Below are 14,821 nucleotides of genomic sequence, written 5' to 3'. Positions count from 1 at the left end.
TTATTAAAAAATATCTTAAAAATTTCTTAAACAAAAAATAAAAAAAAACTTTAAAAAATTTTAAACGTATATAAAAAAAAATTCTAATATCCGTTATACAAAATGAAAATCTTACTTATTGTAAAAATCATTATTGTTATACAAATAAAAATCTGACTTTTTGCATAACTGCTATTTGGTTATACAATTTCAAACATATGACTTATTAAGAAATTACATAGTAAGTTTATACAAAATTGGATCCCAGTATTATATGTATTCTTCGGGGTCCTGATGACGCTATTAAAGTGCCCAAGCATTTTTTCCAAATCCGATCCTGCATAATGAAGATGCTCTCCTAGAACTTTATCACCAATAAAATCAGTGATAATATTTTTTCCGCACTGTTGTAAAGTGGATTTTAGTACTAAGATTGTTCGAGGCTTCTTTTCTGGCTTCTGAACCAAATATGCCCACCAGTTCCAGATATATTTATTGAGTTTTTCATCCCCATTGCAAATTATATTCTTTACATGCCAGAGAATCGGATCCATAATTTCTTTATTAACCTTTGTCCCTGGCTTAGCTAAAAATCCTAGGAAAAGGTTAAAGAAATCTGAATCTGGTTGAGGAACGCTTATGGGATATGGGAGGAAGTCATAATCTTCGTAAACAATTAGACCTTTAATAACTGCCTGGTCTATTAATGATTTTAACTTTACCGATTCACCCCCATATTCGATTATTTTAATCTCAAACTTGGCAAGCTTTAGCTCAGCTCCCATATCGAAGTAAAGCCCATTTTCTGGATCCTTATGTTTTAATATTCAGATTGGTATTTTCTTTTGAATATAAGCAACGGTTGATTGGATTGCTTCATAATCTTCAGCACGGGAGAATTTCTTACCCGAAGTACACATACGTATTAAATCCACCATACGAAATGGTCTTTTGGGTTTGAAATTCTGCTTCGGTCTTGTTTTATAGGACTCGGAAGCTTTTGTTCCCGTTGCAAAGCAGTTTCACTAATGGTAAGCTTTACTGAGGGATTTCTAGTTCCAGGTTCTCTTTCGTGGTTTGCACGATGACAATAAAATCTATATATTTTTTTATTTCGTAAGATATATCCGTTATCACTTTCATGTTCCCGATCACATATTGGGCAATGTGATGGGGAGTTGCGAGTTAATGGAAACAAGTCTGGAATGTTATCTGAGGGGAATGAGAGAGTATACCCTTCGATACTGTTTCCCCCAAGTAACGATTCCACAAAATCGAAATCAGCCTGGGTAGTTTCGCTACTTGTATCATTATTTTCCTTCGAACATCTGTTAACTTCTGACTCTGGAACAACCAAAAGAGGACTGTCAATGACTCTAGAATCATCATTGGGTGGACGAATTATAAAGTCAAAGATAGATCCATCTTTTGGACGAATAACTTTTTTTATACGAATATGTTTGTCTATTTTTTTATCATATTTGGGCGTTCCAAGCATCCGTAAGGAGAAAGATTTGAAAGAACCTATATTTGCTATATTATCAATTATCCCTTTTTTCTGTAATCCTGCTGGAAGTTTCTTGCGAACAAGTTCGGTGAAAGCTGAAACCTTAGCGATATTTGGAAGTCTCATGCCGAAAGTTAAGATATGTAGAGATATTTTTTTCTCATCACTACTTTCGGCAATAGACATAGTTTCTTTATCCCATTCTGGAAATATTTCTAGGCAAGTATCTCTAAAGGCGCGACAAAGTAAATTTTTTGCCTGACCGCTTGAAAGCTTGGGGGTAATAGCATTTAATGCTTCTACTAGTAAGTCAAAATCTATAATAGGGCGGAGTGGTTCATCACCATCGATGATTTCGTATAAGGAATGGCCTTCACGTTCTGCAAGTATGGCCTCTATTTCGTCCTCGTTATCTGCGCCAAGGAAATTTCTTGGCTGAACACTATCATCACGAATTTTATATCGGTATTAACCTACATCGGAGGCTTTAAACCCACAATAGTATGGGCGGCGGGGCGTCGGAGGAGAGGAACTCTGAAAGCTCGAAATGTTCGGCCATTTTTTTCGAAAGATTTATAGTTATACTAAATCTCAAGGTATATTATTCGCAAGAAAAAAGTTTAAAATGAAAATAATTCCTCAACATTATTAATTGATATATACAAATGGGAGGCAGAAAAAAGCTGACACCTTAGAATTTTTATTATTGTCCATATATTCTTAGGACTGGAGAAGTGTGCAATCGGAGATGCTATGATCCAAAGGAATGTAAAGTCCATCGGAATTCTAGGCAAGTTTTTTGCAAAGAACCCGGGTGTAAAGAGAATACAAGATCCAAATATGACTATTGCGATACGCATGCAAAAAAACATAGATCAAGGGAACATTATCATCAGAAAAAGCAGGCTAAGTTGGCTTCGACAGAGATACTGGTAGGTAATTTAGATATAAACAAAAATAATACGACTTGTCACTAGTGACACGATCCCTTTGGGATTTACTAGAAAAATCCGTCCAAGTTTACTGGGACGAGTTAGGACGGAAACCAGGATGGAAAATTATAGCTAAATGGCATTGTCAAATCAAACTAAAGGGAATTTGAATACCCGTCCTAGTTGTCATAGTTGTCCTAGAAAAAACACAAAATCCCAGACTTTTTTATTTTTTTACATATAGGTATATATAGCATACATATATAACATACATACATAGCATGCATAAGATATAAAAAATCGGTTTTTCCTAGAACTTTACTTTTTACTAGGACAACTATGACAACTAGGACATAGTATATAAGAACAAGTTAGATCAAAGAAAAAAGCTTTTCTCCTATATCAAAACCCATCCTAGTTCCCGTCCTAGTTGACCCAATAACTTAGACAATTAGGATGGAATTTTTAGAACGAAATCCATCTCAAAAATATGTTTACATATTGCACCTCCAATTCTTTACTAACCAACCATCCGCCAGACTGGAGCTAGGAAGATTTCAGAAATATATGGATACAAAAATATGTGATACAAATGCATATATATTGGATTCCAAAAATGTTCCAGAAATGTTCCCGTTACTAGCCCGTAACTATGAATGGCTGTTCTGGTGATGGAACAGTATCACGTATCTGGCGCAGTACTGGCCAGCATTATTCCACAATTTTGGTCAGAACTTTGGGTATAAGAAGTCAGCATCCAAGCTGACATTCCATAACACTTCCATGATGGTTCCTCACTAGTTCCATGACAGCTTCACAGAAGTTCCAGGACACTATCAAGTCACCATCATGGTACTAAGCTGGATCCTTGAATCACATGCCCAAAAGATCGGCCAAAATTATGGTATAGTGCTGGCCAAAATTAATCGCAGATCTACTGCACCACCTAACATGATATTTTTTTACCATATTTCAGCATTTTGATAGATAACAAAATAGGTAAAAAAGAAAAGCACCCTCGAATCCTTAACAGACAACCAAAGAGGCGCAGAATGGCAAAAACTTCATCATAAAACTTAGAATCCAAATAATTGCAGACAGGCTGGACCTCCAACATAGAATTTAATAACCAATCAACCATAGAACCCCAATAACATAAATTATATTAGAAAATGATTATTGGCGCAGAGAACCAAACAAAAATAGGTACATTTCGATTATTTAGTAACAGTAATATTTAGGTTATTTAATCACATGATCACAAATAATAAATGGGAAAAAGCTAAAGAAAAGCGGATTCAAAGGGAAGGAATATAGTAAGAAAAATAACTAGGTATACAAAATTGTCACAAACAGGTTATTTAGTTAGAGTATTTAATCATATTTAGGTTATTAACTTTAGATTATTTAGATATATTTAAATTATTTAGTTATATTTAGATTATTTATAGTCATACTTAGATTATTTAGTTATATTTAGATTATTTATAGTCATACTTAGATTATTTAGTTATAGTTAGATTATTTTATTACTAAATAACCTAGTCTAAGCCGTTTATAACTAAATAATATAATTATATTATTTAGTCATAAACGGCTACACTTATAATTTTAATTTGTAATTATGTAATATCCAAATATTTAATCTTACAAATAGAAAAAATGTAAAAAAAATTTTATGATGTTTTTATAAAAAAAGAAAAAATTTTAAATTTTTGAAAAAAAATTTCGTCTAACACTTTTTTAATTGATTATCACAAGATCTGCATGATCATCTATATGTTTTTAATTTTTTTAACTTTATTTATTTCTTAAATAAGGGGGACTTCGTCCCCCAAGCATATCATTTGTTCATATATGCCAATTTTTGGAATTAGCACTTTTTGATTCTAAAAAACAAACTTTACCAAATTACCGGTTGCACAAAATAATAATCTATGAATAAAATTGTTAATCATATTTTTTTTAATACACCATTATTAAAATTTAAATAATCATTATAAAATTCTTGGAACAAAATTGCAAATAACTTGATGTCTATGTAAGATAAATGGATGAATTTATATTCATCCAAAAGAGAAAATTAAGACCTATCTAATGAATCCAAAAACAAATGAATTGATTCACTGGTTGCTAAGCAAATGCATTCAATATATTTTTTTTTAATTTTTATCTTTGATTGTTGATATCACCATGCCTAGTAATGCTAAAATAAAGTACATTCTTACCTTTCAAATGAGTTTAAAATCATTTGATTAGTATATGTGAATGCCAAGATATTAATGAACTTGTTAATTGCATAAACTAACATAAAGTTATCATTTCTTATCAAAAAAAAAATTTTAGAATCTTATTAACTTAAAAAAAATAAAAAATCTTATATTATAGCTTATATTTTTAATATTTTATATAAAAAAAAGTAGGGAACTGAAGTTAAAACAAATAAAAAATAATTTTTTCTTATGAATAATAATTTTTTTTTTACTTACTGTTTAAAATAACCACTTTTCATATTTATTAATTTTTTTTAACAAAAAAGTGATTGAAAAGTGATTGAAAAAAAAAATTGGTTATTATCTTTATTTTTAAATATAATAAAAAAAATTTTTTTATTTTCTGATAAATTTGGATTATTTGAACATATAACACATATTTAATTTAGATTTATAAAAGTTAAATGGATAAAATTTTATGAAAAATTTAATTTTGGATTAACTTTACTAACTGAAAGTTTCTTGAAGTTAAATCAGATGACCTTTGATTAAATATGTATTAAATTTTTTGTGAAGTTTAAAAATTGATAAGTATTGAATAAAAAGTAAAATAATTCTACAAAAAATAATATAGTATTGAACAATACAATGAGCAATTCTTGAGTGAATAATGTTCAGTAAATGTCAATAATCAGTACATAATATTATTTTGCGTATTGTTTAAAGCTTCTGGCCAAATGGTTCCAATTTTTATTTTTTTTGATAATGTGTCAAAATAACTCGCCATCTATCGATGCTAAAATGATGATTTTGGCATCATTTGAAAGCTCTCGATAAGAGGATTCTAATGAGCTCTTAATCGTCTTTCTATGACCACTGGATGGTGAGTTATTACGTGAAAACAATTCTGACCAATTAAAAAAGAATTGAAAATTGGAACTGTTCGGAGCTTTTTTATTATTCAATGTTTTGATCATTGAAATGATCAATGCACTAGTATTATTGGTTTAATTTTTAATATAAAAATTATATTGTAATGGATAAAATAATTAAAACAATATATTATTTTTATTTAATAAATTTTAGTAAAAACTTCATTATTTAATTAAATGTTAATTAAATTTAATTGTTTTTTCATTTTTTAATTTTTTTTAATTTTTTTTTTATTTATCTCTTTGACGATGATCAAAGAAAAAAGATGATCAACAAAATTTTTTTTTACAAAAGTTTATTATTTGATAATTAAACTTAACAAGCAATAAGAGTATCACAGAAGTGCCCAATTTATGATTTTATTCTAATGATGTCAAAAGAAGCAATATTTGCATATAGCAATATTTTTTGAAATATTAGCATTAAATAATGTATTACTATTGAAATTGCGAATATGCATATGCAATATGCAATATGCATATTATATATATATAAATTTGAACTCTAAAGTTCACGTTGCACACTTCCAAATTTCTGAAAAAATACTTGAAGATCACACAACAAATACCAAATTAAGCGAAAAAGTACATTTATTTGGAAAGTGATCATCAATAACTATCACATTAAAAGTATACTATCGCGAATAAGGTTAGGGTTTATGTCACACTAGATGACCGTCGTACAGTACACAAATTATCGATCCAATCGAATTTTTTAACTTTTCCAGTTTTTTCAATTTCTTAATCTATTGGTTACATCGGGAAATTTTTTGGGGTGCAGATCTGCGCAGATCTGCAGGTGACATTTTTGCGCAGATCTGCGACCCTGTCGGCAGTCTTTGGAAAAAAAAATTCATCAAAAACTGCGCAGAATTTCAAGAAACAAAATTCTGCGAAAATTTTTAAAAAATAAATAATGAAATTCTGCGAAGATTATAAAAAAACAAATAACGAAATTCTGCGAAGATTTTTAAAAAATAAATATTCGAAATAATTCAAATATATTTAATTTCACTGATCATCACAATTATTACAAACAATTTTATATATAGTAATTTATTTAATATGTAATTTATTTAATAAAATATATTCAAAAAAAATTGAAGAATTTCAAATACAAATTTCCGAATTCTGAAAATTAATGTAATACGAAGAAATTCGACGAATGTTAAGAGAATTTCGAATCTAAACTCTTGAGCTGTAAATTTTTTTGATTTAGATTAGTAAAATAAATTAACGCGGTGTAAAAATCATTATATACCAGATAATAACTTTGACTTACTAATTCTTCGTAACTACTACTATTACCATCATCAGCATCGCTCGATTCTTCGATTATAGACGAAATCTCTGGACTTTGTTCTGAATCTTCTTTCGCCGCTAACTCCTGCAACAAACGCGGAGTTACAGTAACTTTATTTTTGATCGATTGCTGATAATTGATTATACATTAATATTTGCGAAATATTTTAAAATTTTTAACTTCAAAGTACTGATGAACGTTATTATTACCATAAGAAAATCAACTCTCTTTAAAACTAACTTGTCGTTGCATTTAATCCCAGGGCTACTGGGATTTAAGACAATATCGCAGATGGTGAGTACATAAACCCAGTGTTCTGGAGGAAGCTCACTGCCTTCGTATGATTTGAAAACAGAAGAGGTTATTTTCGTGAGAATACCTTGATTTTCGAAAAGTTCTCGATATGCTTCTCGCGTTTTTGCACTTTTTTTCCATTCGGCAATCTTTTTAGAGGACGCACTGCTATCCACACATTCTAACTTCTGCTCACCGAAGTTAGAAAACATAGTATTTCGAATATTTGCCGCTAAATCATTTCGCTTGCTTCGGCATTTGTTTTTTATCTTAATAATCAAATAATTTCAGATTATTATTATTATTATTATTATTGATTATTATTAATGATTTCACGTACTTCGGTAATAACTTTGATTCGAATAGGGAAACCCACGTATTTCTTCCAAGATTTTCAATATAATGACTAGCATGTTCAGCGAGATATTTCTCTAAAGCTTCACGGTACTCCGTATCTGAGGGAAATAGGATCTTCGGAATAAGTTCTTTGGACACCTTTTTATATGCGCTCTGTAAAGATAATCAGTTATTTTTAAATATCTTGAGATCAAATAAAGTTGCTAAATCTATTAAAGTAACTTACGTTCCAAAATTCATCTGAAAGCTCGTCGACCACCACAAGTCTCTGTATCGTTTGAGAATCTAATCGTTGTTGCTCACTAATACGTCGGCACAATCGATATATTGAAGTGATTTTTCGTCTAATAATTTCATAGTATAGTTGAATTTCTCGATTGTAAGGTAACGTTCGTCACGTTCTTCGAAGTTACAATATTCGTCATCAATTTGCATAGGTGTGATAGGTGTAGAAGCTCTGATAGGTGTGGGTGCTCTGATAGGTGTGGAAGTTCTTCGGTTTGAATCATCATCGGGTTTAATTGGAGAATTTTCAAGATTTCTTGTTGAATTATTACCAACAATGGGCGTTAATGATCTACCCCGATTTTTTTTTGGCTTGCCACTTTTGATACTTTTTGTAGGATTATTGGATGTTGAAGACTTGAGAATTTCATCTGGAACAACCAACACGAACGGTCCTTCGGTATGGGGTGTTGAAGTTAAAATATTATCGTAATCAGGGCCAGTACGAGTTTCAGTATAAGATGTTGAAGCTGAAGCATTATCATCAACATTTCCTGTATCTTGTGATGATACATCATCAGCTGTTGGTGTCGATTGAACAAGCGAAGATTAATTATAATATTAAATTAATGTAAGAAATGCAATTCCTTGACGGACTGTACCTGATAAAATTTGAGATAATATATTTCCAGTTTTTTGAGAAGCTTCATCTTTTTTTTCCGGACTATTATGGGAAACTTTCGTTTTTTTCTTTGCATTTTTTCCAGTTTTTTTCTTAGTATTTTTCGTTGACATTATTAACAACTAATTTAGAAAATTGTATAGGAAAAAATATACTTGAAATTTACGAAACAATTTAAATAAAAAATTGATTACCGAAATCGATAAAAAAATCCAAAATCTATAAATTAAATAATTTAATTATCAGTAAAAATATTAATTAAAATGATTAAAATCTGTAAATTAAAATGATTAAAATTTAAAAATAGAAATAGTTAAAAATCTGTAAATTAAAATGATTAAAATTTAAAAATAGAAATAGTTAAAAATCTGTAAATTAAAATGATTAAAATTAAATAAAATAATTAAGAAATCTGCAAATTAAAATGATTAAAATTTAAAAATAGAATGATTAAAAATCTGTAAATTAATATGATTGAACCCCTGCGCCAAAAATGTAAAAAAATAAAAAAAATAAAAAAAAAATTGAGAATTCACACAAACGAAAGAAATATCAAATTCTTCATTAAAATTCGCAAATTCACAAAATTCATAATTTCGCATTAATTAAATAATCATTAATAAAATCACTAAAATTCGCTTAAAATTAGCAAAGAACAAATAAAACCAAATATTTACTATACCGCAAATAAATCCTCATAAATTGTTCTTCAAATAAAAATGGTTAGATATCAATGCCAAATTTGTAAAAGAGAATTTTCAACTTACGGCGGTTTAAAACAACATGCCAATGCTAAACATCACGGAAAAATGAGATCCTCCCAACTAAATGAGTCACCAGTACAGCAAAGATCTTTGTTGCAGCCATTAAGAGAAATGATAAGATCAGAACATGATGCAGAACTTTGGAGCACGTCAATTATTATGCCAAACCCAACTACTTCGCAAGAAAAGCTTACATCACAGGATGATGATGATGAGATGAAGCAATTTGAACCTTCATCTCAAGATGAAGACTTAGTAAATATTGCAGATGAGTTAGAAGATGAACCACGTTATCATTTGCAAAAAAGGTTACGGTCAGAAGAGAGGGTCGAAGCAAATTTTGAAGAATCGGAAGCAGAATCAGAATTAGTAAACTTTGAAGATACTGAATTCATTGATCCTGAAGACCTTCAGGGTGCGTCATTAGATGATGCCATAGATGTAGTTGATGGAAAACCCACACCAGAGCGCATAGTAAAATGGCCGAATAATGCATATCGCGACTTTTTGGAGTTGATAGTAGAGGGTAATATCTCTAATAAGATAGGTGATAAAATAATAAAGTTTTTCAACAAACATAGTAATTTAGACAAATTACCATTGCCAAGTTCTACGAAAAATGGCAAGGATTATCTTAATCAAATAAATTCACCTTTGATAGACTTTAAAAAAAAGGTTGTTGCGACCTATAATGAAATTAATTTTACCCTCTACTATCGCCCACTTTTTCGTGCTATTCAAGCTCTTCTGCAACGACCGGAAGTAGCCAATAACTTCGTCCATAAAGGAATCCAAAATAAAATGAAGGTCTGTATAATAATTTGATTTCCGTCTGCAATGATAAATTACATTATTTATGCTTATTTAGTTGTTTATATTCTCAGGATGATAGAGGTGAAACAAGAATATTTGGCGAACCTTTCGAAGGTAACTGGTGGTTAGAAACCGAAAAGAACCTTCCATCATTAAATCGACTATTGTCCATCATCTTATACTCAGACGCAACAACTTTCGATGGACTTGGGAAATCATCAGGCCATCCAGTTTTTTTAACTCTTGGTAACATTCCAAATCGTGTTTGAAATTTGCCGGAGGCTAAAATTCTTTTAGGATTTCTCCCTAAAGTCCAAGATACAGGAATCAAAACAACAGAAAGTTTTCGAAGCTTACAGCGCGATGTATATCATAAATGCTTCAAAATTATGCTCCAACCTTTATTAGAAAAATCTGAAGCGCTATATTTTGGAATTAATGGACAAGTGATTACTTTCGCTGCACGGATATCTTTTTTCTCGCAGATATGCTTGAAGCTGATGATATAACTGCGACATATAAAGGAGCGCGGTGCAAAATGCCATGCCATACTTGCATGGTTTTGCAAAGTGATCTGAACAATATGAGTCTTAAACTAGAGAACGTACCTCATAGAACTCATGAAAATATGAAGCAAGTAATCAACGATGGCCAAGGAAAGGAGTATTCTGTGCATTCTGTTGAAAATTCCTTCTGGAAATTTCCGTAAATATCTTTATATTTCTGTAATGAATTTCAAAGATGTAAATTTTTACGCACGTATAATTTGTTTCAGAAATTTGAATATATACGAAGCCTGCGTTCCTGACCGTATGCACCATATCGATCTTGGACTCTTCAAATACCAATTGGAATTTACACAAGATATTTTGAAGGCAGTCGGAGGAACAGAACTACAAAAAAAATTTGATGATCGACTTCGTCAGATTCCTCGCTTCCCGGGTCTTAAACTCTTACATAAATTAGGACATTTAAACGTACTTACTGCGTCAGACTATCGTAACATAATGAAAATTGCCCTTTTTGCCTTAGATGAAATTTTTGAAGGGAACGAAATAACCTGTAAAGAACTTTGCGAACTTTACGCAAAGTTTAGTAAGATGTACATAATGAGCAGGAAAGAAATGTACACTGAAGAAGATCTGAAAATTTTTGAAGTAAGTCAAAGTTCATAAAGTCACATTGGAAATCATCAACACACTAAAGATTATCAATTATAGTCAGCAATTATTGATTGGTGCATTGATTTCAAAAAGATCTTCTCTCCATTGTCCACTACTGACTGCAATTTTCCGAAGTTACACAGTTGGCGGTATCACGCAGGTAGGACGCTAGTAAACATACAGTATATGATTTTATCCTAATTTATTTTGATTGTTTTCAGTGCCTGCTATTAGAAAATATGGTGCATTGAATGGGTTGTCAACGGAAACGTACGAAACCCTCCACAAATCATATGTCAAAACCCCATATCGGTTATCAAACAGAAAAGACGTAATGAGACAATTGGTGAACGCTGTTAGTTGAATCCGACATGACTGAAATCAATTTCTTTGAAATATACATACATTTAATAATATTTTTTATAGGTAAAACACAAAGAATTGACATCTTCTGCTAAAAAAGTTATTCATCGTAAAGCCAAAGGATTTGGAAAAGTACTTTGGGAACTAACATTAGATAATATCGACCAAAAAATAAAATCGTTGAAAAAATCTGAAAATCCACCACATTCAAACTTCATTGAAGGGTTATCGCAATTAATTTCAACTTTAGATACCTTTCTGGACACATCTTCGCAGGAGTCCGAAAGTGACGAATTTTACATTAAAATTTATGATTCAGTACACCTGGAAGATAGACATATTTTAAGAACGACAGGAGAATTCCAAGGTAAAGAATGGTTCGGTAATATTGTGGTAACTCCTGCGGAAGATCAAGAGCAATACAATTCGGATGAGGGAGCTTGGTATGGAAAAGTAAGTGAATGATTAAGATTGATAAAGTGTTGTATGTCATTAATCAATTTTCTTTATAAGGTGTTGTTATTATTTAAATTCTTCCGAGGTTCTTTCAAAGAGCCATATGAACTTGCTCTGGTTCGTTGGTTTGATATTATTACGGAGGAACCCGAACTGTACGGGTGTCCGCAGTTGTATTACACCAAAGAATACAACACAATACCAATCGGTTCAATTAACCAAAAAGTTCATATAGTTCCAAGGTTTGGCAAAGTAAATCGTTATTTGTTAAATAAATACATGTTTTAAAAATTACTGGAAAACTGGAAAACTTTAACGAAAGTAAAGTCAGAAAGTTTAAAAAATAAAATTTGTAAATTTGTTGAAAAACTTTAACGAAAGTATTAAAAAAAAACTATTAAAAAACTTTAGCGAAAATAAATTGTCAACGGAAATGATCGAAAAGCTTAATTAAGCTTAATTACTAATTGAAATCGAAAAGTTTAATTAGTTAGTTACTCAAAGTTTAAACGCAATTATAAACCCGCAATTTTGAGTTAAAGAATTTCGCAGAGTTTCGCAAAAAAAAAGGACAAAAAGCGAAGATCTGCTATTTCGCAGAACTTCGCAAAACTGGCATGTTTTAAATTTTCTGTTAAATGAAATTCTGCAAAATTGCAGAATTTTACTGATTTTATAGATAAAAATATTCAATTATCTGCGAAGTTGCAAAGTTTGCAGAACTTCGCAGAAATACACAAAAAATGACAAAAAAAAAGCGGAGATCTGCTAATTTTACAGATCTCCGCAGTTCTGCACCCCAAAAAATTTCCCGATGTATTTGAAATTCGAATTCAGAATATTTTGAAAGCATAAAGAAGTCTAAAAAAAAGTAAACGACAATGAAGTTCTATCCATGTAAGAATTGCATCAATTTAATAATATCGAAAAAAATCTCTAATTAAAAAAAAAAATGTTACAGTTTTTAAAAATAAAAATGTTAAAAATGTTACAGTTTTTTAAAAAAAAAATGTTCAAGATAAAATCACTCAACTTCTGTAAAGCGATTATTATCGCAATATTTGGCACTATCTTACTGGCTTATTTAATCATTCTCTCAATTGGTGTACATAATGACTTGTCAACAGTTACCAATGGATATTCTGAAATGGCTGAATTTCCTGCCCCGATAGTGGGGTTTCAGCTTAAGAACAACTTTACAATAACGTGCTATTTCCAGATTTTTGATTATTATGGTAAGACCATATATTATCATATTCATGCTACCCTTTACTGTATATTTATTTCACTCAATAATCCATTTAATAGATGATCATAGCAACTGTTCGGAGTACTTAACTTAACCCACATTTAATGAAGAAAGCGGTCAATAGACCGAAAAATTTTCGCCGATAAATAATTTGGCGTTTCCCAGGAATGAAACGCCTTATTAGCTAAAAAGGATCCTTTTTAAATTTAACGTCCCTAACGACGTTTATATATATGGTGACATTCCTGCGTTTACAATCAAAATGTTTGACTCAACAAATCAAACATTGGCTCAGGACATGTACAAGGCGCTAGTTAATGACAAATATTATTTCGATTCATCGCCTCTTTCTGCGTCAATCTACCGGACAAACAGATATTTTCTGGGGAGAAATTATGTAAGTAATAACGATGATATATGGGTGATGGTCCATTGATCGTTATAAAGTTATTTAAATATAATGAAAATTATATATCTATATTTTAGATCTACCATGTCTGAATGTCAAGGAAAACCACCAGAACGATTATAGAATCCACCAAAGACGATTTCGGATTTCCTCCAACACGCAAAATGCTGACATATATTACAGCATTTGCTTGTAAGTTAAATAAATTAAGTAAAAAAGTCTATTATTGATAAGATATATCGTTGATAATTAATGTTTTTTTTTAGATTTAACCACGAGAAACGCCTCATGGTATGCGGATGCTGCATCAGGTTTCATGCTCGACCCGAGTAGCTTCTTACTTGAAGATCAAACTGAGCAACGGAATAAGAATGTAAGTAAATTTATTAATTAAAGAACAACATTTGTAATTATCTGACCAGACCAACCAAATTGGTTGTTTTTGCCGATCAGCCGCCTCGAGCAGGTTTTTTATTAATACAGTAGTATTTACTATTTTATTATTTAGGCATTGTCCGTTATCTCTAACGTTCTGGCTATTGGAGGAGCACTATTAACATTTTACGCCTTTCTATTTGGTAATTATATACTAATACATTATTGCAGAAAAGACATTTACTCTTTATAACACATTAATTATTTTTAGGCGTTAGCTCTATCAAGCCATGGGGAATTATGCATAAATATGTTTTTAACGGGACAACAAAGAAAACTTTTAATGATAGGTTGACACTGGATTCTACATCATTAAATCTTAAATATGACAATTTAGAACTGAATGGTTTAAAAGAATTCCTTAAACATTATGTCGTCAATATTAGTTTGTTAGAAGAAGACAACGAAAAATCATTAGAAGAAGACGATGAAAGTAAATGATAAGAAGTTTACCATTATTATTACTAAAACTTAATTCTGAAATTTTATATAAAGGTTTTCCTGAATGGATGGAGACTAGATAGAGATGATTCATTTAAAAATTTGATCAGTAAGAACCTATGTAAAGTGATGTAATTTATAAATAATAACTAGTTGCCTTAGTTCTTGACAGGGTGTCCTAAACTGTTATATGTGAGGCAATAACTTGAAATTAGAATAACTAAACATTTATTGTTATAAATAATATTAATAAATAACTATACATTGTAATAAGAAATGTCGATATTATATTTATTTCACTAAT

General features: G+C 30.5%; 4 protein-coding genes across 4 annotated transcripts; 1 reads left to right on the top strand and 3 right to left on the bottom strand.

The window, feature by feature from the left end:
- Positions 1–179: 179 nt before the first annotated feature.
- On the bottom strand, positions 180–764 carry OCT59_020420 (uncharacterized protein; the record flags this gene model as incomplete). Its single annotated transcript, XM_066149167.1, has 1 exon — positions 180–764. One exon carries the CDS (start codon positions 762–764, stop codon positions 180–182), a length of 585 nt encoding a protein of 194 aa, XP_065990108.1.
- A 140-nt stretch (positions 765–904) lies between these two features.
- OCT59_020419 (uncharacterized protein) lies at positions 905–2,045 on the bottom strand (the record flags this gene model as incomplete). Its single annotated transcript, XM_066149166.1, has 2 exons — positions 905–1,928; positions 1,984–2,045. The coding sequence occupies 2 exons, from the start codon at positions 2,043–2,045 to the stop codon at positions 905–907; spliced, it is 1,086 nt and encodes a 361-aa protein (XP_065990107.1).
- A 4,686-nt stretch (positions 2,046–6,731) lies between these two features.
- Positions 6,732–8,537, bottom strand: OCT59_020418 (uncharacterized protein; the record flags this gene model as incomplete). The annotated part of the gene is made up of 6 exons (XM_066149165.1): positions 6,732–6,761; positions 6,846–6,995; positions 7,076–7,409; positions 7,501–7,670; positions 7,821–8,323; positions 8,405–8,537. 6 exons carry the CDS (start codon positions 8,535–8,537, stop codon positions 6,732–6,734), a joined length of 1,320 nt encoding a protein of 439 aa, XP_065990106.1.
- Positions 8,538–13,733: 5,196 nt separating this feature from the next.
- OCT59_020417 (uncharacterized protein) lies at positions 13,734–14,600 on the top strand (the record flags this gene model as incomplete). The annotated part of the gene is made up of 5 exons (XM_025329051.1): positions 13,734–13,833; positions 13,908–14,014; positions 14,150–14,219; positions 14,288–14,509; positions 14,572–14,600. 5 exons carry the CDS (start codon positions 13,734–13,736, stop codon positions 14,598–14,600), a joined length of 528 nt encoding a protein of 175 aa, XP_025164219.1.
- Between the last annotated feature and the right edge of the window lie 221 nt (positions 14,601–14,821).

This window comes from Rhizophagus irregularis, chromosome 3, assembly GCF_026210795.1.
Source record: "Rhizophagus irregularis chromosome 3, complete sequence".
Lineage (NCBI taxonomy): Eukaryota > Fungi > Glomeromycota > Glomeromycetes > Glomerales > Glomeraceae > Rhizophagus > Rhizophagus irregularis.
Note: the sequence above shows the minus strand (reverse complement) of the source record. Positions and strands in the feature narration are given on the sequence as shown.